The following is a 25,485-nucleotide window of genomic DNA, read 5'->3' on the forward strand; positions in this document are numbered from 1 at the left end:
ACTTTTAAATATCAATTAATTAGATCTAATTGTGACTATATTAAATTTCGTATCATTTAAGGGTATTTTTACGAGTATTTTTAGAATATTTTATGACTACGAAACTTTAGTATTATAAGAATGAAATGTATAGCATCTGAAAAAAGACACTTCATTGGAAAATACTTTTGTACTTTTATATTACTGTATACTTATCTAGATTTACATAATAAGCACAATATGCTTTATGTAAATACATAAATAGCCTAGTTACAAGAATTGTATGAAGATCTTTGTCAACGATTGTTAAACTGCTGATATTTATACAAATTCGCGTTTTTATGTAATTAAAAAAAAATTGAGCTCAAGTAAAAAATTGTTTCGACTATTAAATATCATAAGGGATAACTATACTTCGCACATTTTTCATGATTTTGTATATTATGTACATTCCATGGATTTTTGTATCTTGAAGCTTCCCATAAATGCATAAAAATCCGCAATCTAGCAATCGTATTCTAAGGTGTACAACAATTGCAATTTGTTCCTTTGTTAGTTGTCATTTATATGCTCGCCGAGTACAATACCTGAGAATGGTAGCGGATTTGTAGAACTATCGGGAAACTGTTGAAAGCTTTTGTTTCGAGATATGAGAAAGACTCGAAAGCGATCGAGTGCGTTCGTTTATTTCGCTTTTATTGAGGTCTCTGCAACGGGGCCTGCAATTTCGCGCGGTTTGGGCGCAGCCGGTCCGTTTCAATTAACGATAACGTCATTTAGTCGCTTCACAAAGGGATTTGCAATTTCGAAACAACCTCGGGATGAGACTACCTGTGAAAATGCAAAAACGTTTCGACATAAGAACTAAACTGATTCATTGAAACAATGAAAATAAAATAAAGAAGCGGAAGCATCCAACACTTTCTATAAATTTCATTCACGAGAATTTATACATATTAAAGCTGTAATCTAAAATTTTAATTTTGTTCTCTTCTTGTTCTTTTTCTTAAAATAAGAAGAAAGAGGATTTTCTATCGATTTCTGTTTTCAGAAATCCCCTTTTGCAGAGTTTCGTTGTTCTAGCTATTAAATGATTTTATGGTTAAGACACGGGTCTATCGGTCCCATGAACGAGTAGATCAGCCCATTACAACCGTTCTCATTCATCATTTATCTCACCTTTCTCCTTTCACCCCTACTTGAACCTCTCCTGTTCCTCAAGAACGGACAGGGGAAGCTTAAAGGCCAAAGAGGAAAAATGAATCTGGAAAGATCGAAGAAAAGTCTACAAAAACCAATCTTGGCGAGCAAAAACGGAAGGGAAAGACAGATAAATGGGAATGCGATGGTCAAAGATAGAACTCGAAAGACAGAAGAAAATATCTTCGAAAAGATTGCGAGCTGATGATTAAATCGTTCATTGAAAAAGTAAAAACTGTTAAAACCTATACAAATCTTATCTACAGAAACTACTGCAAATTAAATAAATATCTAACATCATCAAAGAAGTCGCTCTATCGTGTTTCCATAATTTTAGAGAGATTTTACAAATTACTAATACTAACAAATATTTAACATAAGAGTAACATGTTCGATAACGAAAGAAATAAAATTCTACGAGTGAATTCTTTAAATTAGAAATTAATCGCAAGTGACTCTCCGATTGGAAAGTTATCAGATTGTAAAAACTGTTTGTGCAAACTATCTTTTGTTTCTGAAGGATTAGAACTTGAAGGCATAAAAATGTAATTTATAATATACAATCTATTGCAAAATAATCTGTCCGTGGAGATTTAAATCGCTTCAATAAAGAAAAGAAATTCATAATCTGCCACTTGATACCTAACTAACTATGACGATATCATTGACGAGTAAATTATCGCATAAGAAGAAGAAAATCATATAATCGCGATATTTAAGCGAAAAGTTAACAGGTATGGAGAAAAATCTGTGCCTGAAAGAAATTGATAAATATATTCGGTCCATTCTATATGGATTTACCAGATGCTAAAACGCAGAAAGTGCCTGGGATAAAATGGCGTGCAACGTTGTGGAGAGAAGCTGAGCTGCTCCCAGCGTAACAGAAGATAACGCAGACTCGTTTCTCGCTACATAAACTCATCTTCCACGGGCGCAACCCGTGAACTGACTACGACTATACAACAGCGAACGAAAATCCTGTCGGAGATCGGGCTTGAATCTCACTCGAGCGCGTTCTTTCGTTACTGCTCGCGAAAAATGTCGTGCGCCCATCAAGAGCCGCTCAACCGAAATAAATCGCGGAGACCAGTTAAAAAATGGAACTCGGTTGATCATTCGGATCCATATCAAAAAAAGTAAAAGAAAAATAACACACTGGTAAGAAAAATTGATAATTACATAAAAATTATAAAGAAACCTGGAAACAGGAGAAGAAGAGAATTCTGTTGGCTATTTAAATTTGTGTAAATAAGGAAATTAATATAGGGAATAAATTGGAGAGAGATATAAATAGAGAAAATTAGAAATACCAAATGGAATCCTGTTAGTCATTTAAATTTATATGAATGACAAAATGAATGGGAGCAAATCGGAAAAAATATAAATAAAGAGAATAAAATGCAACCCCCTCACCGAAATTCGTCTAAAAACGAAAAAGGTAGTAAATGAGGAGTTTGAGAATTATTATGCATAAAAATTGCGAAGCTTATAGAAAATTTTAGAAAATTTTATAATCATGAACTGAAGTAATCTGGACCTGTAATCGTTTACGACGTGAAACTAAAAAAATATCGCACTTAGAATAAATGTCTCAAGATTATTTCGTAACCTCTGAATAAAAATTCTTAATAACTATTTAACTAGCCAAAAAAATTGAGTTTGTAATTCGAGCATATTTAATCTCGTATTTGCATTTTATGTAAATCCAAAGAGAGGCAGAGAGAAATAGTCGTCCGTATAATTGGAAATTTAAAAGTCGTGTTGGTGAAATTCCTACAACAGTGAACACAATTTTAAAACGATAAGCATTTGTAAATCGATAAACTACGATTCTCGATTCTACGGAAGAATTATTAATTATTTAATGTAGCTTTTCTGTTCAGACAAGAAAACAAAAAGTAATAACAGTCTGGATATTGAAAATCTGAGATAAGGACTGGTAGATATTAAGAGCTTACTCGTAGTTTTCCTTCGCGATAATTTTCGTCGGAACACTTGGAGACAACTTCGAACGCACTTACGAAATTTTAGAAGGAAATCCTCATAGTTATCTCGAAAACTACTCTCATCTGAAGAAAAGTTTAACTTACTTCTATCGCTATGATTTCTCTTAAAATTATTCTGATAGTGAACAACGAGTAAACACGAGACTTTAATAATTTCAACGAGTCCAATTTCACGTCCTAATTAAATTCATCGTGCGTTATTACGATGCCTCTATTAGCGTTCCACTACGCGAGATATAACGTCGAAATGACCGACATTATGGGTAAATATGCACGTGCACAGAGAAAATTTGCGCGCATCCTACAAATATTTGCAAATTATCTAGAAATACAAGAAAAATACATCATCCTCTATTGCTTTTATTCTTAGGATAATAGAGACACGTACTATATTTGTATCTGGTATTGTTTTAGAAAATGAAATTTATATAATATTATAGTTTCGAATTACAAATGCAAGAAATATACGGAAAAGATTAATGTTGGGAAGTTGTTTTATGTTATGCGATGAATCGCGGCATAAGTTAGCGTCACGTAATTATGGCTAGACATTTGTCCCCAAGCATATGAGACGGAAACTAATTCTATCCGAGTTACGCTAGACGAATTTGTAGAGCAATGTATATGCATAACTCATGTTCTCACACATAATGCTTGTTATATGTTTTGCAAAAGCCAAGTAACTCAGGGGAATGAGAAAATTATTCTAAAAATGAAATCACAAAAATATTCTTTTTACATTATTTTAAAAATTTATAAAATATTTAAAATATTCCAGGCAAATATAAAAAGTTTTTGAATACTCTAGTTTTACAAAATTAATGGAATAACGTTTCGAAGAAACTCAGAGGTCGAAGATTCAAGTTAGAATTGAATATGAACGTTACTAATGAGGTCGATTGAAAGGCATACTCGATAGTTTTCTTCGAAATACAAAGAGACATTAAAGATAAAAACTTTCGACTTCTTTCAGGTCTCCTTCTTCTCAACCAGCCCGGAACTGTCCAACAAACAACGCTTCGAATATTTCTCGCGTACAATACCGAGCGATCACTATCAAGTAAAAGCAATGGTGGACATCGTGAGGAATATAGGGTGGCGTTACGTATCTATTATATACGAGGAAAGCAATTACGGAATTAAGGTAACGTATGTTTTTCTCCATTGATATTAAGCCAGATATTTTACAAATTGTATATATTAATTGAATTTTTATGTTATTGCTGAAAGTGTAGTGTACAAATAATGTGTGATTTTATACTGGTCGGAAGATTTTCGTAAAAAAATTAAGTTCTAAATAGTGATTTCCATTAGATATTAATAAATAATAATAATAATAAATAATAGTAATAATAAATAAATATCATAAGTATACTCGTTAAACAGCTGTATTTATTTTTCGTTAAATAGCTATGTTCATTTTCTACAAAATGAAGCATTGTATATTTTATACTGACCGGTATATATTCATAAACAAGATTCGTAAAAATTCACTGTTCTCTTTTATATCATTTCTATGAATGGGAAGATAATTTTCGTAGAAACCGCCCTCTAGTGTATCGTTCGTTCCATTTCCATTTTACCAAAAAGTAAATCACGTGAAGCGGAATATCTATCGTTTTAATGACCGATACCTGAATTACGGCGTGAAGATAATTATTGGACTTATACGTAACTGCAATGAGGATGAGTGATGAATTAACAGGGATATATCGCGTCGATGTGCACAGAGAAAATCAGCGGATACGCGCGAAAAATACGATCTCGCCCCTGTGAAATTCGGTACGAACAGTTGATTGATTCGGCCGGATAAGTGTTCTGAAACAATGCATTCAACCGACAATGCGATCACAGCTGCAGCTATCAACTCCAGAAAATACCCATTTAACCATCACGCATGGCGTATTCATTGTAATTTTTAAATAAATGAATCTCTATGATCAAATTACCGCGACGCATTGTTCGCACGAGTCGAATGAATACGACATTATTTCGTCGAATTTTCAGAAACTTGTCACTGTCAATTAGTAGTTGAATATAACAAAAGTATAAATCTGTTCTCTACTCTACGAATTTTATTTTGTTTAAACAGAATTGCCATCGTTATTCATTTTCCAAACCATAAACTCCATTACGAAGGGTAAATCAGTACATGTATTTTTTTTTAAATTATCAAATAATTCTTACACATCCTCAGTTTATATTTTCCGCTGTCTGTCACGTTCCCCATTTTTTTAAATAAAAAGGCAAAGAAGGATGAGATTATATAAAAAATAGAGAGTGCTTTTGATACTGTTAAATTGTAGTCACATTAATTTACATTAAAATCCACGAAACTGCATTCTAGCATCCGTTCAGCCAGAGAACGTGAAAGCTACTCGACCACAATTCACCGAATATTTCACGGCAGACCAGAAACTGTAGTATATCTCATTTGCCTGACATATACGTAATCAAATAACTCCATGCAAGAGCGCGCTAGTCGTCAGGGTTCTTTCATTTTCTCTGTTTCGGCCGCGGGCTGCCTTGTTTAACGTGACGATCACAAAGGTACAATTCTAGGCTGCAACTTGCCAACGTATGTATTCATTCTTGGACGGTATCCTCTTTTTTCCGGTCTCACGGCGCGTCACTCATTCCCGTCTGCTCCACGACTTCCTATTGCTGTCGTAACCGCCACTATGCTAATCGAGCGTAATTAAAACCACAGAGGACTGAGTTATTTTTGGGAATTATTCTTAGCAGTGAATGTCATGGAGAGAAATTTACTGAAATTTTCCTTCACGCTAGACGTGCGTGAACTAAAACCGCGTGACGATATAACAGATACTATATGTGTTCGTCTTTGTATATACGACAGATAATAATTTTTAAGTCAATAGATATTTTATTTCATGTTTAATATCTTCTTATCGATATCGATACTTTTTCGTTCGTTCTTTATTTATTTCAATTCCTTATCTCGTGTAATTACTGCTTAAGAAAATGCGAATGAACTTATCATTCGGCCTAATAGTTTTAATTTTTAAAGAAAAGATTCTTTAACGATTCCTTAATTGTGAATTTTATTTCCTTTGTCTTTTATATTACTGGCATAAATTTACATGTACCATTATTGATTTCAACAATTTGTTTTTGAAATTTCAAACTAATTTCACTGATTCGGTACAGTCTAGTTCTACGTTGATATTCCGTATCGAATAAATTTTATGTCAGATAATTATATTCCTCCATTTATCTTAATTTTGTACTTCCATTTATAAATCGTCTATTCCAATTTTAATTTCACTGGAAAGGATGGTAACGTATGAAGGAGAAAAAGACGATAACGACATTTTAATTGCAATTGTGCAACGAAGATATCGGAACAACGAGGAATAGAAAAGAGACACGAAGATAAAATTCGCTACGTTTTCGCGAAACAATGTAGAAGAAGAATACGTTTGTAACATGCATGCATAATATTCGGAATTAATTCGTTGAACGAAAGAAAACAATTGAAGAAAAGGTAGAGAGAGGGAGGGAAACAGATGAAAAATGAACATATCGCGTGCAAAATCTTGAACACTCGCCTGTTAATAATACGATCACGAAACGAGTAGCGTGCGTGCATAAAACAAATCGGCTTTACATCTCATTAGAGTACCACGACAACGAAATTAATAGACGAGCGTAGTGTAAATGCATGCATGTAAATAAACGATTCTGTATTTCATATCGATATACATCGGCAACCGAAACGAACTGTACATGTTGTAATATCGATGTTAATGGACTCGTTCGACATCGAACTCCACGATAATTGGTATCTCCAATTCTTTTAGCTTAAAAGGGGAAAAAGTCTAAAAAAAAAGGAGAGGTACCACTCTGATAATAATAGTTTCATGGGATTGTAAAAAGAAATAAAAGAATGGCAGAAGGGTTTTAACGAGAAATATACGAGCGAAAGATTAGGAAAAACGAGAAATAATAAGCCACTAAGTAATCAGGATAATTCAGCAAAAAGTGAGAATAATAACAGTAATAAACATTGATTTTGAAAGTAAGCCCTCGCTGGATTAATATATTAATTGTACAATATTCTCGATGGAGAGAAAAGATTTCTAAAGAGGATAAAATACGTTTAGCGTCTGTAACTGAAAGAAATGGAAGAATGAAATTTCCTGAGGGTAAAGCTAGAATTGAAAGTTACGTTTGATACAGTGCAAGCGAGTAGTTGGATATGTCAACCATGTGATATTACATCAGACACATGATATATAACATGCAACGTACGCTACCTACCAGACCTCCATCCAAAGTTTTAAGAAATTTTGTGACAAGTTTTGCAGAACAGATTGAAATGTTGAAACTTTTATAAAGAAGATTTATTTCTGGAATGTTAAATTTCGAAGGAAACTTACGTTTGGATAGATATGGAGAATCATAGGAAGATAATTTAACCGTTTAATGTGCAGTGATGGATAAAAGAAAGTTCAATTGCTAAGTGAAAAGCGAACTATAATTTTACAAAATTATGGAACTATATTTGACAAGAGCAATTAATCAATGTTATATACAGGCTTCGAGAATCACTGTGCATCCATCTTCTGGCGCTTAGAGAAGTTTCCCAAGCTTCAGAGATATTTCACTAGCTTCTTAGATATTATAATATTAAATAACAAACGAAGTGTCGTACCTTTTTTATTCTTTATCTTCGTTTTATTTTGATTCGGAGAAGCGTCCCTTAAATATTCTACCATCTGTTGCCGAACATCCTGTATATTCCAGTTACCGTAACGAAGTAAAAAGTGTCGAATACAAGTTATAACAATAATATTCATACACGCAAGTATTAATATTAAACTTCCATTTGTTCATTTAGCATTGTGTATACCTACAATATCGATTTTCACGATTTGGAACATTCAGCTACCACTAATTTAATTGTTCATTTATCGTTCTGTTGACACAGGTACGCCAACAATTATCAAACTTTGAAATCTCTCTGTTCGTGTACGTTCCCTATCAAACTAAATATCTGCTACAATTATCTTTGAAACAACATCAAACGATAATGCTAAAAAAAAACAGAACTGATTTACCTTGGAAAAGGAAAGAACATATATAATCCTGAAACAATCTCTAAAAAAATGAAAGAAAATATTTAAAAGCTCTAGATTCGATCTCCTCTTTCTTTCATATTCAACATGTATATTTCGAAATTATAATTCAAGTGCAATTAATTATATAACTAATGAGCTCGACGTACTTTAAATCGGCATGACATTCAACTAGCTGCACAGTTGGGAAATCGTGGTCGAATAAATTCTTCGTGTTAAGCGCGAGTGAATGAACGAACGCAATTAGAATGGTACCGACCAACCGACCGAGATTACATTACAGTCCGTTAAATACTTCATTCTAGGCACGTTAAATCGCGTGCATATAGTCAATCCCGCGACATTTTGCACAGCGCGAATAGACGGAAAAACGAGGAAGGGAGCAGACGTACAATAGATAAAACAGGCACACACCTAATTACGTTCTTCTCGAAATACGTAACTACATAACAAACGACCTTGCATGGCCCACATTACCCTCACGCCAGCCAATGGGACAGATGCAGTTTTCTGCGCGTAAAAAATTCCTTCGAATAAATGATAAGCCTTGTCTTACTTATTCGTACCGAAGTCAACTCGGATTCGTGTGAATGTCGGTCGATATTCGTCCGTTAATGTTATTAAAAATTAATCGTGCCGGTGAAAAGTTACACCGATCGACTTCATGAATTGAAATGTAGAAAAATTTTCTTAAATTTATATGGACAAAGGAGATTCCTTTAAATTGATAGAAAGACTATCGATGTTATTTCGAGAAAGATACCTGAGATCGATGAATATATCGCCGAATCGTGTATTTAATTATACATTAACGTTACTATTATACGCAAAGATACTATGGTTAAGTCTTTTGATTTTGATTACATAAATTTACAACTTGCTAATTCCATAAGAACGTAGAAAGTAATGCAACCAATTAATAATTTCCCAACTGAATATTGAACCGTATGGATTCTTATGAGCGAATATTTAAACATTTACTTAATTTCGTATTCTATCTTTTGGAATTTCATTTTTCTGAGCAGCATATACGTTCTATAACACAATATTCGGCCCAAATTTTCTTCTGGTATAAAAGCAGCTCTAACGTCACGAAATTGCTGTACAGGTATACGTCGTTTAAGATAATAGGACAATTACTAAATTAAACTCCATACTGATACTGATCTTATCCTAAACCGTATGAAACTCTATTCGAAATAATTCAATAGATAGCCGAACAACCTTGACTTAAAAAATTTACGGCCAACGGTCAAATGCTCGTGGTTAATGAGATCTAGTCTCGAATCTTTAAGAGTTAGTAGCCACGAACTTGGAATTTCCAAAGTCAGGAAACGTTGTCATTGAAAATTTAAAATGGGAGAATTTTTAACACAAGAACTCAAGCTTGAGAAGATTTAACATCAAAATTAAAAATTTAAGGACTTTACTCTTTTAAAGAACCACAGAAGCTCCAGATTTCAAAAAGTTGTCTCTAGTTGAAGTTAAAAACTCGAATCTCGACATTTTCAAAGTCGGGAAGCTTCAATCTTGAAAGCATAGTTCCCGAAAGCTGAAGAGCTTAGATAAATAGATAAATTGGAAAGCGTAGATCTTGGAGGCTCGAGGTTCGAAAGCGTCGCTTTAAATTTTAAGAAATATTGATCTAGGCACGTTCAGATCAAAAAGCTTTGACATCTCTGATCTCGCGAACTCTCAAGCTTAAAAGAACTCGAAGTCAACAATGCGCTGATCTATCTAAGCTCTGAAATCTTGATACCGCCGGTAAGTGCTACCATGTCGCAAAAAAAGATTGATGACCGTGGTATCTCGAAGGTGTTCTAATTACCATTTATGTGTCGCGTGAAAGCACGATCTTATGTCAAGATGAATATAAACTCGTTGTATCGCAGGGAAAAAGTATAATAAAGCGACGAAAGCGACGACAATCGTTCATTAAACGATGGTCTAGTGGATTCAGATATCTTACAAAAATGTCACAGTCAATAAACAATATCGCGATACGGTGGAATTTCGAGATTGATAAATATTCACTCAGACACGGTTGAAAGGATAACCTTTTCTTGTTTCGATAACCATCTCACGTTTATCCCTCTTCTTCGTTCAAAGCGTGGTATAATAACCAGACGTCTGTAATGGTATAAAATTGACTTTCACGTACACGATAAAATCGAATTTTCACGGGATCCAAAGCGAAGGGAAGCTAGGTATTCCATGAAATGTACTGATTGAAAACGATGAAAGGGACGTGAATACAGGGCGTGATCATGGCACAATAATACTTGCATGTTTCGAGTTAGATCTCGATAGATCGCGATAGATTACTCTATGTACTTACAACATAGATTTAATTTGTTTTTAAGATAAAATCAGGTATATCTCGAAGCGTACTTCTGTCCACTTCAAACTCTTTCATGTACATAGTACACGCAGCAAATAGGACATTAAAGTAGTCAAACTGGTAATTTATACATAATTTGCTTTCACGAATAAAATACAGAATTTTAGAGTTAATTTTAAAAATATTACATAGTTCCTTCTTTTTTTTTTCTTCTTTTTTGGTGGATCGTCTCATATTGTGCGTTATACGTTGTACGTTGTCACGTCGTATGTACCCGTGACAGCCAAATTGTAGTACATTCTGTCAACTTCGCTTGTAATTTATCGCGACTCATCACGTACCCACTTCACCACTACAGAACAATAGACAGGTGTATGGCCGGCGGAACGCCATTGACCTAGATATTGATTCAACAATGACATATGCACGTCCTTTCTCCTTCCCACACAAGCACGTATACTGTTACTGAATGCATTTTGTTCTTGAGGGTTTAAGATGTACTCTTCATTTCCATACGTTACACTCTATATACACAAGACAGTATTTTCAATTGATGTACATATACATACAAGAAGAACGAAATCAAAGATATTAAATATTCTTTTCTTTTTTTTCTTCCTTGACCTAAATTCTATTTCTTTCCGTAACACTCTTACAATAGTTCGAACGAGATTAGAAAAATTAAATATTATTATCTGCAAAGTATTGAATACGAGAACGCAATATTATTTATCTTCTTTTTCTCCTTCCTTTTCTTCTTCTTCCTCTTCTTCTTTTTCTCCTTTGCCATCTCGTTTTTTCCTTTTACTCTTCCTCCTCCTTCTTCTCTTCTTCTTTTCTAAGCGTCCTTCCAGCAATGTCCTCAGCTCCATTAAAATCGAAAAATTTAAATACCATTTTCTTTGCAAAGTATAACAAAGATGATACTATATAATAACGCAACGGCATTTATCGTCTTCTTCTCCTACCACTTCTTTTCCTTGTTCTTCCGTTCTCGGACTAAAACTATTTCTTGCAAAACATTCTCGTTTGACCAAAGTTCAAGAAATCAAATATCATCCCCTGGAAGATACTGGGAAGAAGAATACAATGCTGTTATGTTCTTCTTTCCTTTCTTCTCTCTTCTCCCTACCTCCATTCTACAGCTGCGTCTGTTTTCTCGATTCATTCTACGTTAAAGTTGTTACTTTATCTTTCCCAGGTTCTACCTACATTCTCTTCCACAATTAGTGATAACTATCTCACTCCTCATCCCACTCAAATTCACTCCTCTTTCCATAAAAGAAGAACGACAGAACTATTTATCAAAATTTCCATTTGATACCATCATTTAAAAACAGCCATTCATCATCATTGTCTTTTCGTACATGTGGCTGCTCTCTCGAAGTTTCGTGCACCTACATTTCCTATGAAACACTTACACGATTGTTTTTATGTTCCATTTTATCGGCCGTAATGTTCTGCGTGATATTATGCAATTCCTATTGTGCATATCTCGCAAAAATGGAATTGACGACTTCCCATTCGTAAATGGGAAATTTACTTGCCAATGGTACATTGGCCATTCGTTCAAAACTCCAACACTTGCTAATATTTCTGATAATTTACCATCTGTGTACAGCTACATGAAAATAACGCGATTCGTAAAACTTGTACAGCTTCATATGTTACATTAAGACGTTCGAACGAGCAATTACGGGAACAGCTTTGGCAAGTCACGGCCCTGCAATAACATATCTCATTAATCTCCTTGTAACCGATGTGACGGTTCTCTCATAAGTATAATATGGTCCTAAATCGATGCGGAAGGAAACAGGTCAGACTGTGAAATCGTCGACGAATTATCGGGACTTCTTCTTTCTTCCTTCCTTTTCGCTGTGATTTGAGAAAATTGCTTGCTCGTAAAAATAGGGAAGAAGCGTAAAATGCTGTTACGTTTCGAGGAGAAGAAAATGGGAAGATGGATCATGCAGACAGCAGAGCGACGAGCTACGTTAGTCTAATAATTCTCTTGAATCTTTAACGATACCCTCCGGTGATTTCTGCATTCTCGTTACTCGCTGCTGCCAAGCTTGAATTATTCTCGCTGCACGATGCATGGAAATACGACATTTTTCCCTTTTTTTTCCCTGGTCTCCGCTGCGACACATTCACGCTGCGTACTTTATTTCAATATAATGCTTATCCTCGCGTGGTTGCGGTACGCGCGTGTGCATTTTCATTATCGTTAGAAACTGATTCGACCGAGCGAAGAAAAATGAACGTTGTAAATTACCGTTCCGCGTGTTTGTTCTCTTTTTTATCTCCCTAATCCTGTCGTAAGTTCTCGCGAAAATGTATTCGATGATTCCGGGGATATAGGAAGTTTTATAATTCGTGGACAACCAAAATTCGTTAACATCGCAGATTTTCTCTTAAACAAATCCATAGCCCAGTATATTTCCAACGGATTAATTTGAAAATCTATACCGGATATGAATTTTAAATAAAATAAAATATACGTATAATGTTCGTTATTTGTAATATACGTGGCAAATAATGTTCGTCAAATATTTGTTTAAAGAAAAAAATCTGTAATGCGAATTCCCATTTTCGGGTAAGATCGCACGATTTTTTATGATAAACGTATCAAGGACAGATGAATTATCCCGCCATTCTACATTGGTATTCGTATCTTATCGAAATGACTATGTACCATTTCTACGAGTGGACAATTGTTCACGAAGATATAGTCATATTTTTAGTTACGATCATTCGTTAAATGAAAATAGTCAGAAAATATTTTTATACGCGTCTACTACTATCTTTATTTATCGAATCATTGTACCGTAAGAATTAATCCGACGTAACTATTAATGATGCATATCTGATAAGTTTTACCGTTGAAAGTAGTTAAACGCTGCAACAAAATAATAATGTAAACTCTGAAAGACAACTAATACATCGTTGAAGCTTAAACAACACTATAAACGTTTTCAAACAATTCCGATTCACGAAATCGATGTCTTTTTCTTCCATCAAGAACACGATTTATAGGAAGGACTAAGTAGTACAACGCAATGAATAACGAATAACTGTACACTTGAAATCAATAAAAGCTTCGTATCGAATCGATCAAGCAGCCATTTCTGTGTAATTACCTAAGAGATACACGCTATCATCGACAGCGTTGCGTCCATTTATGCTAGTTGTTTGAACGAAACGACGACAGAGAAATTAATCTCGGCTCATGTCGGATGTATTTGACATCTAAGAGCCGATATTAACCGGGCGGGTGCTAACGCGTAATTTATTTCCACGGGTCGAATCATCGGATCGCGGCAATCTGTCGAGAGATCAACATCAGACACGTGTAACGGCGGATCGATCAACACGGAAGGACACAGAGATGGCAAAGTTTACCTATCGTAAAACGGAAATCGATAACGAGCGACCTTATTACGCGACGACGCGAATTAAACTATTTTCCCCCCGAATGAAATCAGAATCGATCAAAAGAACGCAGATCTTTATTAGACGAGGCTATCCATCTTTTTTTTCACTCCCTTGTCTTTTCCTTACGAATCGAAAGGACCGTTGGAGAAACGAATTCCAGTATAGAGATTCGTTCCACATTCTTAGCTACCAGTTCGTTTTTTTATTTTTCTCGCTATTTACAAGTATAATCCATCTCGGAGATGTATCAACCTTTTTATGTCGTATTCAAGAGTGCATCTTTCCATCAAAGGCAAAGTCCCTGATTCGCTCAGCATCGTCGTCTTTGAAACGGGATTTTGCTGTCTTTTCTTCTTTCATCTCGTTGTTTCAAAGTCTGCTTAGGGTCGCAGTCGCGATACATACTGATAAACAAAAACAAAGAAAATAGAAATTCAATGTGATTACGAAGACACTGTTCGGTTTGTTACAGGCGTTCGAAGAACTGGAAGAGCTGCTGGGAAAGTACAACATATGCATCGCCATTAAGGAAAAATTAGTGAAAGATTCTGGCGTTGCCGAAGAGAAGGCTTACGACGAGATAGTCTTGAAATTGTTAACCAAGCCGAGAGCACGAGGTGAGCCATTTTTGTTTGAAATATTAAGTAACAGAATATAGGAAAAATAGAATTTCGCATGAAATTCAAATCTCTCGGTGAGAAATATTCGATTTGTCCTCGTAAAAAAGAAACAAAATTTGAAAAAGTACGTGGATTGTAAAAATCGGTTTTTTTTATTTATAACTTTCACGTGACGTTGAAATATTTAGAGAGAAAAAAAGTATTGAAACCGGAGGCGTGATCAAAATGATATATAAATAAAATAGAAGAAAAGCTACACAGCTAGCTTATTTTTGAGCACAGAGCAGAAGTAAACTGTAGAAATAAATTAAAGATCCAATGGCAAACAATCCCAAAATCGTAAGATCCACTCGCAACGATTCCCGGTTTGGCCAACTCGATAGCAACCAATCGTAAATTGGAAAGCTCACAACTCTAAACACATAGCTATCGATTTTTCGGCTATAACCGCGTTACATATAACCGCGTTGCCTAGCAGGTAAATAGCTGATATCATTGGAGAAAATTGAATACTGTTAAGAAACATATATTTTCTAAAATTAAAAATGTACAAAAATATTCTATTTTATTTCTATTCTATAATTAAAATTGTCCACAGTATCTGCAAACTTATAGACATTTTGAAAAGATTCTCCAATTAAATATTTCCCGTGTTTATATATTTGCCTGTTTAAAGTAAAAATGTATAAAGAAATTGAACTTTTATCCTACGATTTAAAGTATCCTTATGTATTCCTTAAAATTTCTTAAATTGAATATTTCTTCTAATCTAATAATCACTGCAACGAAAAATATATGAAGAAATTTTATTCTATCTTTATTCTACAATTTAGAATGATCGCTATATAGGAAAATATTTTGTAGAAAAATTTGAAGTCAGCTATTGAAACATATGCACGACAAAGTGAAGAATTTCTTATAAGGATTTCACAGGAAAATAACTTCTCAGGAATTTGTAAACGACACGTAAAAGCAGCTTCGATAAACAGCTACTAAAATGCATTTATTACACGTAGATGGAAAACTATCTAGAGAATTCTCAACAATGATAGCACTCTACACGATAATTAACATTTACAGAGAAATTTTCGGTTCGCGAAATATTCGCGTGTATTTCGCAAACGAACTTCTATCGAGTTATCAAAGTGTATTTGGTACGACAAAGCTCGCTACTAAAGGGAGAGGGATCGATCGAAACGAGACGGAGGGGAGAAGACTGGCCCATCGACATGAAATTGAAACGAAAGAACGGTGAAACAAAGATGCTTCCGGTGGAACATAATAAAAGAAAAAGGAGAGAGTCTTTTAGCTTTGAATGATAGAGATTCTTATCTTAACCGTGCTCCCATTTCGTTATCAAAATGGGAGGAAGCTAAGACGACTCGATACTTTCCCAGATAAAACGTGAATCCCTGGAATTTCATCGACTTGTCCCGTAACTTCTCAGTTCCTTCGAAATAAGACTGGGAAAACCGAATCTCTTCGCTTTTGTTTCTATTAAAAGAGCGCCTCCTTTATCAAGTAAAAACGGCCATTCTGAGTCAGATACGATCGAAGACAAATACAATAATCAACCAGAAAGTTTAACGAACAATTTTTCGATTTTATTTATGTATTTATCTTATAATAAATTAAGATCGATAAAAATTTTCAATATTTTTCAGTTTTCTAACAGATGATCCTTTCAAAAATATGATCGCAAGATAATTTGATTTCGTGATCTCCGATATCGTTATCATAATTTAATATTGAATTTATTTTAGTAGTTAGAATAACCAACAGCAATGCAAACATTTAATCAATACATACCTATATTTGATTATTCAATTTATTCTCAAATAGAGGAAACCATTAATTTGGAATAACATAATTTATATGATACAAATTCTTATGTATCTCGATATCAGAGAAATCTTATTTGTAATCAAACCTGTCGTAAAATATTGCAACGCAACTTGGAACATTTATCGCACGTTATGGAATATTTCCGTATATCTCCAGAAGAGGAAAGTTCGACGTATCGAAAAATCTATAAAGTTCTTCAATGTTCATGAATACAAAGCTGGAATTACCGCGACGCGAGAGTAGGCTAGTTAAGATCCAACTATGTGTAACCTATTTCGTATGAACGGGTTTTGCCCAAGGAACATTCGACATCATTGAACTTTTCACTAGGTTCTCTTTAATCCTTCCATAATGAACAGTTCCCTATGAACAGAGGCACGCAAAAGTGTTTTGACACTTACTATAAAAAGTTTTTGTGCGTATATTATGCGTAGACCAAAGTCTGTGATGCATTTATTGAAAATATCAAGGTGCAAAAATTTATAACTCATCTACAGTAAAATACTCGGAATAATAGTATAGGAGCTAAAACTTTTGGTTGATCGCGTGACTCGTCGCACATGTAGTTCGTTAGAATGAAGAAGCAAAAAAGATTAAACAGAAAGTGATTTTCATGTCGTTTCACCAGAAACTTTCACGCATGCAGACAGATCTCCTGTAACTTTATAGTTACAATTTTTCCAGTGTTTCCAGACACTAACTAAGATCTAAAATATCTCAAAATCCGAGCGGAAGGCCAAGCTCGTTATTTAGAATTCCTTTTGAACAAGACTTTTCAGTGGTTGAGTTGCAGACGTTATTGCTTGAAATCGCGTAGTATCAATGCCTCATCCATTACGTGAACCTTCCTCGTTCCACGAATCACGCCATTTTACGGTTATTGTGCAAACTGACGAGTAAACGCGTTAATTTGCGTCTCGTAACGTTTAAATGGCATTCGCGAGCCGAAGTTTCTAGCTATTGAAGCTCTCAGTTTCTCATTAGCTGTTTGTTCTCTTAGCGATACCTAGAATTCATCAGAGTTGAAATTACTCTGCTCTACGAACAGAACGAAACGTTGAAAGGTGGGATAACCTTTGACCACCTTCCTTTTATGAAAGATACTTCGGCTTATACAGCTTCATTTTACTTACCGTTGCAGCTACGGTATCGATGTGTACTTTATCAGGGCTGATCGACGAGCAATCTCAGATCCATTCTCACATTTATCCGCCACTCTTTGTTTAAGACTCGAGTTAAGGTCTCGAGCTTCTCGTCCCCGCGTAGAACAGCTCGTTCGTTGCAAGGTTATTTTTTGTGAGGAACTAGATTACACGGAACTTCGTCAAGAAGCAGTGCACCGTAAATGCACCAGTGAAACGTAAGGTCGAGAGTGTGAGACGAGAAGAAAAATGATAGGACGGATGCGAGGCGTATACGAAACAAAATTGAGAAGATGTTTACTTCGCGAATTAATTTGCATGGAGGAAAATACATGTTGCTTTTTTATTGAGTAATTTTTACCTTTCGTAGAATTGTAGCTGATAAAAATTCGAGTATGATAATTTGTCAACTAGTTGATACCATTTAATGGTACTAAATATTAGATACGAGTTTCGTTGTCTCTTTTAACGAAAATTTAATATTTCTTTTTATTTAGATATCGCTATTGTTTCCTTTTTTAAATATACGATATGAAGTACAAATGCTTTAGATTTAAACTTTCGTTTGTCTTTTTTTTCACTACTGTATCAATCTTTTTGAAACTTGGACCTATCGAAGATCAAATACCAATGAAAACAAAGGAAAGGTAAAAGACAATATGCTTCTGGCATACAGGGAATAATACTTAATTGAAAATCGATAATGGAGAACCGATTCAATACATATCTGCAGCGTTTTGTATCGTATCAGAATAGACGATCGAAGATTGTTTTTGGTCTGAAAGATAAAGTTTGGTGAAAGACAGTGAAAAGTTTAATTTCTGCTTGTTATATTGAAAAAATAATGGGAAAAGTAGAATACAAAAATAGTCTATAAAAGAAATGAAAGTTTCTGGTATTTAGATGGATACAAGTTGCAATGAAATTATACCAGTCTTCAGCTCACGATGTTTCGATAAGTTCTATTCTCAAGAAAATTAATTAAGTCACCCCTGAAACAGGGACTCGAAGGGAGGAAAAGCAGCGGAGACGGCAGCAAAAAAGAAATACGCAGCAATTGCATTAAATTAAATTCCAGTCCTGTCGTAAAGTATTTCTACCGTCGTATTTCCTTTGATTCCAACCAACAAAAAATATCTTTCTAGTTGTCTGTGGACTTTTGTAGAATGTTTGGAACGAGTTACGTCCCGTTATTTATGAAGCAGGTGAGCTGGAAAATCTCTTTGTACTCAAGATAATTTTTGACTGATTGCAAATAAGAATCTTTTTGCTCGAATTACGAATGACCTAGTTTCATCTATTGCAAATATTTGATTCTATGAAAATTCATAATTAACCCATTCGCGAACTCAAATAACCGAGAGAGTGACGATCTAAAGGGATAGATATAGGAGACGAAATTACGTAATTAAATCCTTCTCCTTGTGGCGACTTTAGTTCTTGCGTAATATAAATTTCAATCGATATTCAATCATATATTATCGATTTATTCTTAGGTACGATTAAATGGAAATTTAATTTTGAATGAATGAAAACGAAGAGATAGAATTACGACAGCTATTACATTGATGCATATGGAATTTCGTCTTCTTTAATAAAACTTCTGTAATTATTCGTAACTTCCTGAAATATCGGAAATAATTTCCACGTGAACTAGTTTCATCATTCCACATTTATGAGAATTATCAGTTCTCACTTTTAAAATATCTCAAAACGGAACTATTAAAACTCAATGAATTTGATAAAAACCTAAATATCTCATTTACAATTCCTTTTAAAGTAGAACATTTGTCAGAGTTCATAATTCTGATAGTAGATCTTAGCGAATCTTGTAGCCCGTGAAAATTCCGACAGTGTCAATTAGCTTTTCTTTCGTCATCGTCTGTTCGTTTAAAATGCATAATATTCAGCTCGGACCAAGAAGCTGACGGAATTAAGAAAAAATTGTCTGAGCTCCAGAATTAAAAAATTCTCAGAATGTCTCGAAGTTGATAACTGATAAAAATTCACATATGTTCATTTGTCAACTAGTTAATTCCTTTTAGTAGAGACAAAGTTTAACGCTCCAAACTTCGTCATTCTAATATCAGAGAATATTATAAAATATGAATAAAATATAATATAGTATAAATAAAATGGAAATGCTAACGGTATCGACCAACTTTTCTTTCACTAACGTCTGTCTATTTAGGATGCATAATATTCGGCTCGGATCAAGAAGTTGCCGGAGTTATGAGAGCCGTTAGACGCCTCAATGTAACCGGTGCGTTTTCGTGGATCGGCAGCGATGGATGGAGCGCCAGAGGTTTAGTTAGCAATGGTAACGAGCCGGAAGTCGAAGGTACTCTATCGGTTCAACCTCAAGCCAATCCTGTCAAGGGTTTCGAAGAATACTTCCTGAATTTGACTGTCGAGAACAACCGAAGGAATCCGTGGTTTGTTGGTAAGCGAACGACTGAAACACGCGAGCTTCGTTAAACTTCGCTAATTCTAACTTCCGTGAATAACAGCTCTAGGGCTGCGTGATCTATCTATCGTACCAAACTAAACGCTCAAATGATTAACGAAACTATCTGAATGAAACAACAACAGGAGGCACCTAGTTCCAGAAAATGCTTCCTTTCAATTTTGCATCTAATTTGCAGTATAACTTCTTTCAAACTTTTATTAAAGGCTGACTTTCTCTTTCGATCCTCATTTAGAAGTGTCATTCATAAGCGATTTTCTTGCGATATAAAATGATTAGAGAAATAAAGATCAAGAAACCTAAAAGCTTTTATATATATTTGGTTATGTTTCAAGAAAATGTAATTGTCTTTACCATTACTTCAGTCACTGTTTTTTTATCCTTTAACTCTCCATAACACCATGGAGATAGACACTTACACATTCGTCTGTTTATGTGTTTCAGTAATTGCTTTATACTCTTGTTGTCTATTATTTTCTTTTACTGTTATATCATTATCACAAAATAATCTGCTTATAGAAATCGTTAATTCTGAATCTTCTTATTCGAATGAAAGATTGTAAGCAATAGCAATCAGATTATAGACAATTAGTCCCTTAAGATGCCTATTACGCACGAAAGCTAATGGTTCGAGCAGTAATTGATTTAGGTGAATTCAGTGTGTTCCATAGCGATTTCTTTAAAACCACGTGTAACTATAAACATATAGTAGCACCGCAAATAAGTACAAAATGAATGAGAATATATTAAGAAACATAGGGTTTCTATGAGAGAATTAGAGAAAAAAATTACAGAAAATAGAATTTATTGAAATCTTTCAATGAAGAATATAACGTATTATAGTGGAACGTGTTGCGAATGATTTTAGAATTCTGGGAAGACCATTTTCAATGTAAATACCCGAACTCATCCGTAACTCCGTACAATACGAAGTACACGAAACCCTGCACGACCAAAGAACGTTTAACGAAACAGAATACAGCGTTCGAGGATCAACTCCAATTCGTTTCCGATGCTGTCATGGCGTTCGCCTATGCCTTTCGGTAATTCAATTTTCACTGCTTCTCTTCAAGCGGAACAAGTGCTACATCTAAACTGTGAATGTGTATGCATGAATAATAAAAAAGCAAAATATAATACTAATATAATACTATACTATATCAAATATAACATACTTCTGTTCAAGCTTCGCTTCGTTATTATTGCTTAAACATCTGCAATCTAGTTACATATTTCTCGATGAACACGTAGATTTTTATTCCACGTTCAGGGATATGCACAAAGATCTTTGCGGGGGAAAACCTGGACTTTGCGACGCGATGAAACCTACTAACGGCACGGAGCTCTTAAGGTATCTTCAGAAAGTATCCTTTGAAGGTAAGAATGCAAATGAAACTGGAAGTTTAATAAATCGTCGAAATGATAAAACTTCGTGTTCTATGGATTACTAAAAATATTTATAAAGATGTCGAATATCGATTTCGATTTCGTTGAAGGTCTGAGCGGTGACATGTTCAAATTCGACAAGAACGGAGACGGGCCAGCTCGATACAACATCATACACTTCAAACAGGTAGAACCTGGCAAGTATAAGTGGGTTCGAGTCGGCAATTACCTCGAGGGTACATTAGATTTGGATATGCCCGGTAAGTAGTAAATTGGTCGTTTCGCAATCCTGTCTTTTTCTCGCGAAATTGAACAGCACCTGTGCTCTCGCTACCTACTCGCATATTCCTTGCAGAAATCCAATTTAAACTTGGACATCCTCTGCCACCGGAAAGCGTGTGTTCTCTACCCTGCGAAGTCGGCCAAGCAAAGAAATACGTCGAGGGTGAGAGATGCTGTTGGCACTGCTTCAACTGCACTCAATATCAGGTTTGTAACCTGATATTCGCTCCACGGATCGTTTCGGTTATCTTAACGCGAGATATTTTCCATTCGACGCCTGATAATTTGTTTGCGTCGAATTTTCCAATTTTGTCACCCAACAATCTGTAGAATAGAATTTCATTTTCAAAGGTGAAAAAATATTTCAACCGAGTTCGAGTTGACATCCCCTTTCATAAACGTATTTCCGTGACATACGCGGAATAGACAATGTTTTTTCGTACAGTAAACAACATGTTTAATAAAAGAATTTTTTCAGAATATTACTTTTTCTCTACAATAGCTGCATAGTAATTCTTGCAGGAATTTTTCTATAATATCAAATAAGTATCTAAGTCATATTTTTTGGCCCGCCCCTATATTACTTGAAACGTCATTCGTGCATTCGTTCTTCGTGGATAACGTAACAGACAACGTACGACTTCAATGCAACGTAGAAGATCGCCTCTTTGAATCTCTAAAAGGAACTTTCTCTTTAAGCGTTCTACCTTTCGAGCAGCCACTAGAATAAATATAGCACGGAGCTGCCTTGGGCGAGTTTTTCGTGAAATTTGAATGTCTGTTAAACAGATACGACATCCAATAGACGAGAACCAATGTATTCCCTGTCGTCAAGGTACAGTACCTGACGACATGCATTCTGCTTGTCGTGATATCCCCGAGGAATTCCTGCGACCAGAAAGCGGATGGGCGATAGGGGCAATGTCTTTCTCTGCCACAGGGATTCTAGTAAGTAATTTTATTAAATGAGAAATAATATATTTACGAAGGAAAATATAAACGAATAGCTTACAGAGAAAATTAAAGGAAAGATAAGAACTAGGGTAGCAAAGAAAAAGTTTCCTGATAAAGATCGTTTGTTCTAAAAACATTACATGCTGCAATCTACAGTATACACACGATAAAATAATCATCAGTCGACTGTTCAACTGCGTAATATACAATTTCAACAACAGTGGATTAGGCTAGTCGACAGTTTACGATAAAACTGTTGCCACAAAAACCATCTGCATTATCGATCCCGTTACTTCATTGCTCGAATCATTTTGTAAATATCAAAATGGTAGCACGAAGTTGCACATTCAGAATTAAGATTATCTTGAAAACACATTATATGAACGATATGGGAGCAACATCGACGTATTCATATTTTATATATTCATTCTCGAGATCCAAAGTAACGATGATCCAAAAATATTGATCCAGATCTATTTTACTGTAAGATATCTTTCCGCTCTTTTTATTTTTTATCAGAATAATTGGGATCTATATATTTTGCATTATAAATAAAGAAGATTTAATAGTGAAAAATATTCTCATATCTTCAAGTCAAATATTATAAATCTAAGTCCAGGCAGGCTCCTAATATCTTCTCTGTTCTCTTACGTTTCTTTTCCTTTTTCCCTTCTCTTTTTATCACCTTCTGTATTTTCTGTTCTTTCTTGTCTTCTCGTCTCTTCTTTTCCTTACACTCCCTTCCCCTTTAACTTCTTTCCCCTTTTTACCCATCCTTTTTTTTTCTCCTCGCCTTTTTCTTCCTTTCTTGTCTTTTTCTCTTAAAATGAACTATCGCCAACGCTTTAACCATCAAATATCCATATCCATAAAATTCCTCATAGCTCAAACCAATAAAGATTTGAATAAAAGCAAACGCCAATATAAAAAAACACGAACGTCTCTCTGTCGACAGATAACTTTGTGCGTCTGCGGCGTGTTTCTGAAGCACAACGACACACCAGTAGTTCGTGCATCTGGTCGCGAGCTATCATACGTCCTACTATCCGGCATTCTGCTTTGTTATCTCGTTACGTTCACGCTTGTTCTCAGACCGACGGACATCGTTTGTGGCATTCAAAGGTAAAGGGTTAAAGATCCTAGAACAAAGCGTAGCCCATATTTCCTTCAGCAAGAAGCGACCTGCTGTCGACGAAAAAATTCAATTCCCCGTAGAAACGAGTCGGCCACAGAGCCGGCAAATTGACATTAACGGGGAAACGGGAATGCATGATCGATACCTGCAAAGCTGATAAAATCGAGGGACCAAATTTCATGGGTGAAAGTGAATTAAATTCGGTTCAATTACGGGGAATCAAAAGAAGAATATAAAGCACGTCGGCAAATCTATTTAAAGGTCAAAGTTGCACCTGCTTCCAATTTCTTAAACGTCTTCGCGCTCGAAAAACTTCTGTTTTATTTGTATTAAATAACAATTGTTACAATGATGATCAGGCTATTATGGTCGTTTGGAAAGTATCGTTTATTCGAAATTTGATTAGCATATAATTTCAACAAATGTTCGACTTGCATCTCGACCTCGATAAATATTCTAATACACCAGCAAGGAGAAAATAATTTCCAGGAAATATTACATTCGAATAAAAATCAACTGATCAGAATAGCCTGAGTAGAGAATTCAAGCATTTTAAGCATAGAATTCAGTTTAAAAATACTGACCTGTTTAATACAATAAATTTAACAGTGCATATAGATGAAACCGATACATACTGTATTGTAATAAAATACTATGTGGTTCCATTTAGAAAAACCTCAAATGATTCAACAAAGTACTCTCGATATTTTAGAGAAGATGAAAAGCTTCAAAATTCTCTTATCCATTAAGAAAAAAAACAAAGAATTTCAATGTTCTTTTGCCTATTCGAGAAGAAAATAAAATTTTATCCAATTTTATCCAAATTTACTATCACTCACGTATCCCAGTAAATAATGAAATAAGATTACGGTGAATTGAACGTGTATCTACCAAAAAGGATAACTTGTACGTAAACCTACGTCACAGGAACTACTAGAGACGAAACTATCGTTTCACAGATTTGCCGCTGGTTTCTGTTTCACCGTCGTCTACGCTGCGCTCTTAACGAAGACAAATCGAATATCGAGGATCTTCAATGCGAGCAAACACAGCGCCAAGAGACCATCTTTCATATCTCCACGATCACAACTGATCATTTGTTCCGGTTTAGTCTTCGTACAAATTTTAGTTAACGGTGTCTGGATGATAATCGATCCAGCTAAAGCGATGCATCATTATCCAACCAGAGAAGACAATTTGCTCGTTTGTAACAGTTACATTGATGCCAGTTACATGATCGCCTTCGCCTATCCTATCATGTTGATCGTCGTTTGCACCGTGTACGCTGTTCTTACCAGAAAAATTCCAGAAGCTTTTAACGAAAGCAAACACATCGGTGAGTATATATACGTTTGAGCATTGCTGTGTATACTGTGTATACCTGTTCAAACCTGTAGACCAACCATTGCGTCTAACTCCTTCATAACTTTTTACTTCTGTGCGTTTCAATGAGAAGCTTAGAAAATCGAAAAAAAAACAATGGACAGTATAGTGACGCAAATATTACGGATTTCTTAGAATAAAGACATTTCTGAAAGTCTTCAAAATTTCAAAATTGTCTACCATCCATTGTGTTTAATCCTTTCACTGC

General features: G+C 34.9%; 1 protein-coding gene across 1 annotated transcript in view; it reads left to right on the top strand.

Moving 5' to 3' along the window:
• Glurb (metabotropic glutamate receptor B) overlaps window positions 1–25,485 on the top strand; it is a 323,110-nt gene that overhangs the window by 292,304 nt on the left and 5,321 nt on the right. The window contains exons 4-13 of the mRNA XM_069124977.1: window positions 4,159–4,329; window positions 14,536–14,680; window positions 19,862–20,113; window positions 21,006–21,180; window positions 21,408–21,514; window positions 21,634–21,783; window positions 21,879–22,012; window positions 22,595–22,753; window positions 23,715–23,881; window positions 24,854–25,230. Of these exons, the coding sequence (XP_068981078.1) occupies window positions 4,159–4,329; window positions 14,536–14,680; window positions 19,862–20,113; window positions 21,006–21,180; window positions 21,408–21,514; window positions 21,634–21,783; window positions 21,879–22,012; window positions 22,595–22,753; window positions 23,715–23,881; window positions 24,854–25,230 (1,837 nt within the window). The remainder of the gene's footprint in view (window positions 1–4,158; window positions 4,330–14,535; window positions 14,681–19,861; window positions 20,114–21,005; window positions 21,181–21,407; window positions 21,515–21,633; window positions 21,784–21,878; window positions 22,013–22,594; window positions 22,754–23,714; window positions 23,882–24,853; window positions 25,231–25,485) is intronic.

Source organism: Bombus flavifrons, chromosome 12 (genome assembly GCF_040668555.2).
Source record: "Bombus flavifrons isolate JBK064 chromosome 12, iyBomFlav1_principal, whole genome shotgun sequence".
Classification (NCBI taxonomy): Eukaryota; Metazoa; Arthropoda; class Insecta; order Hymenoptera; family Apidae; genus Bombus; species Bombus flavifrons.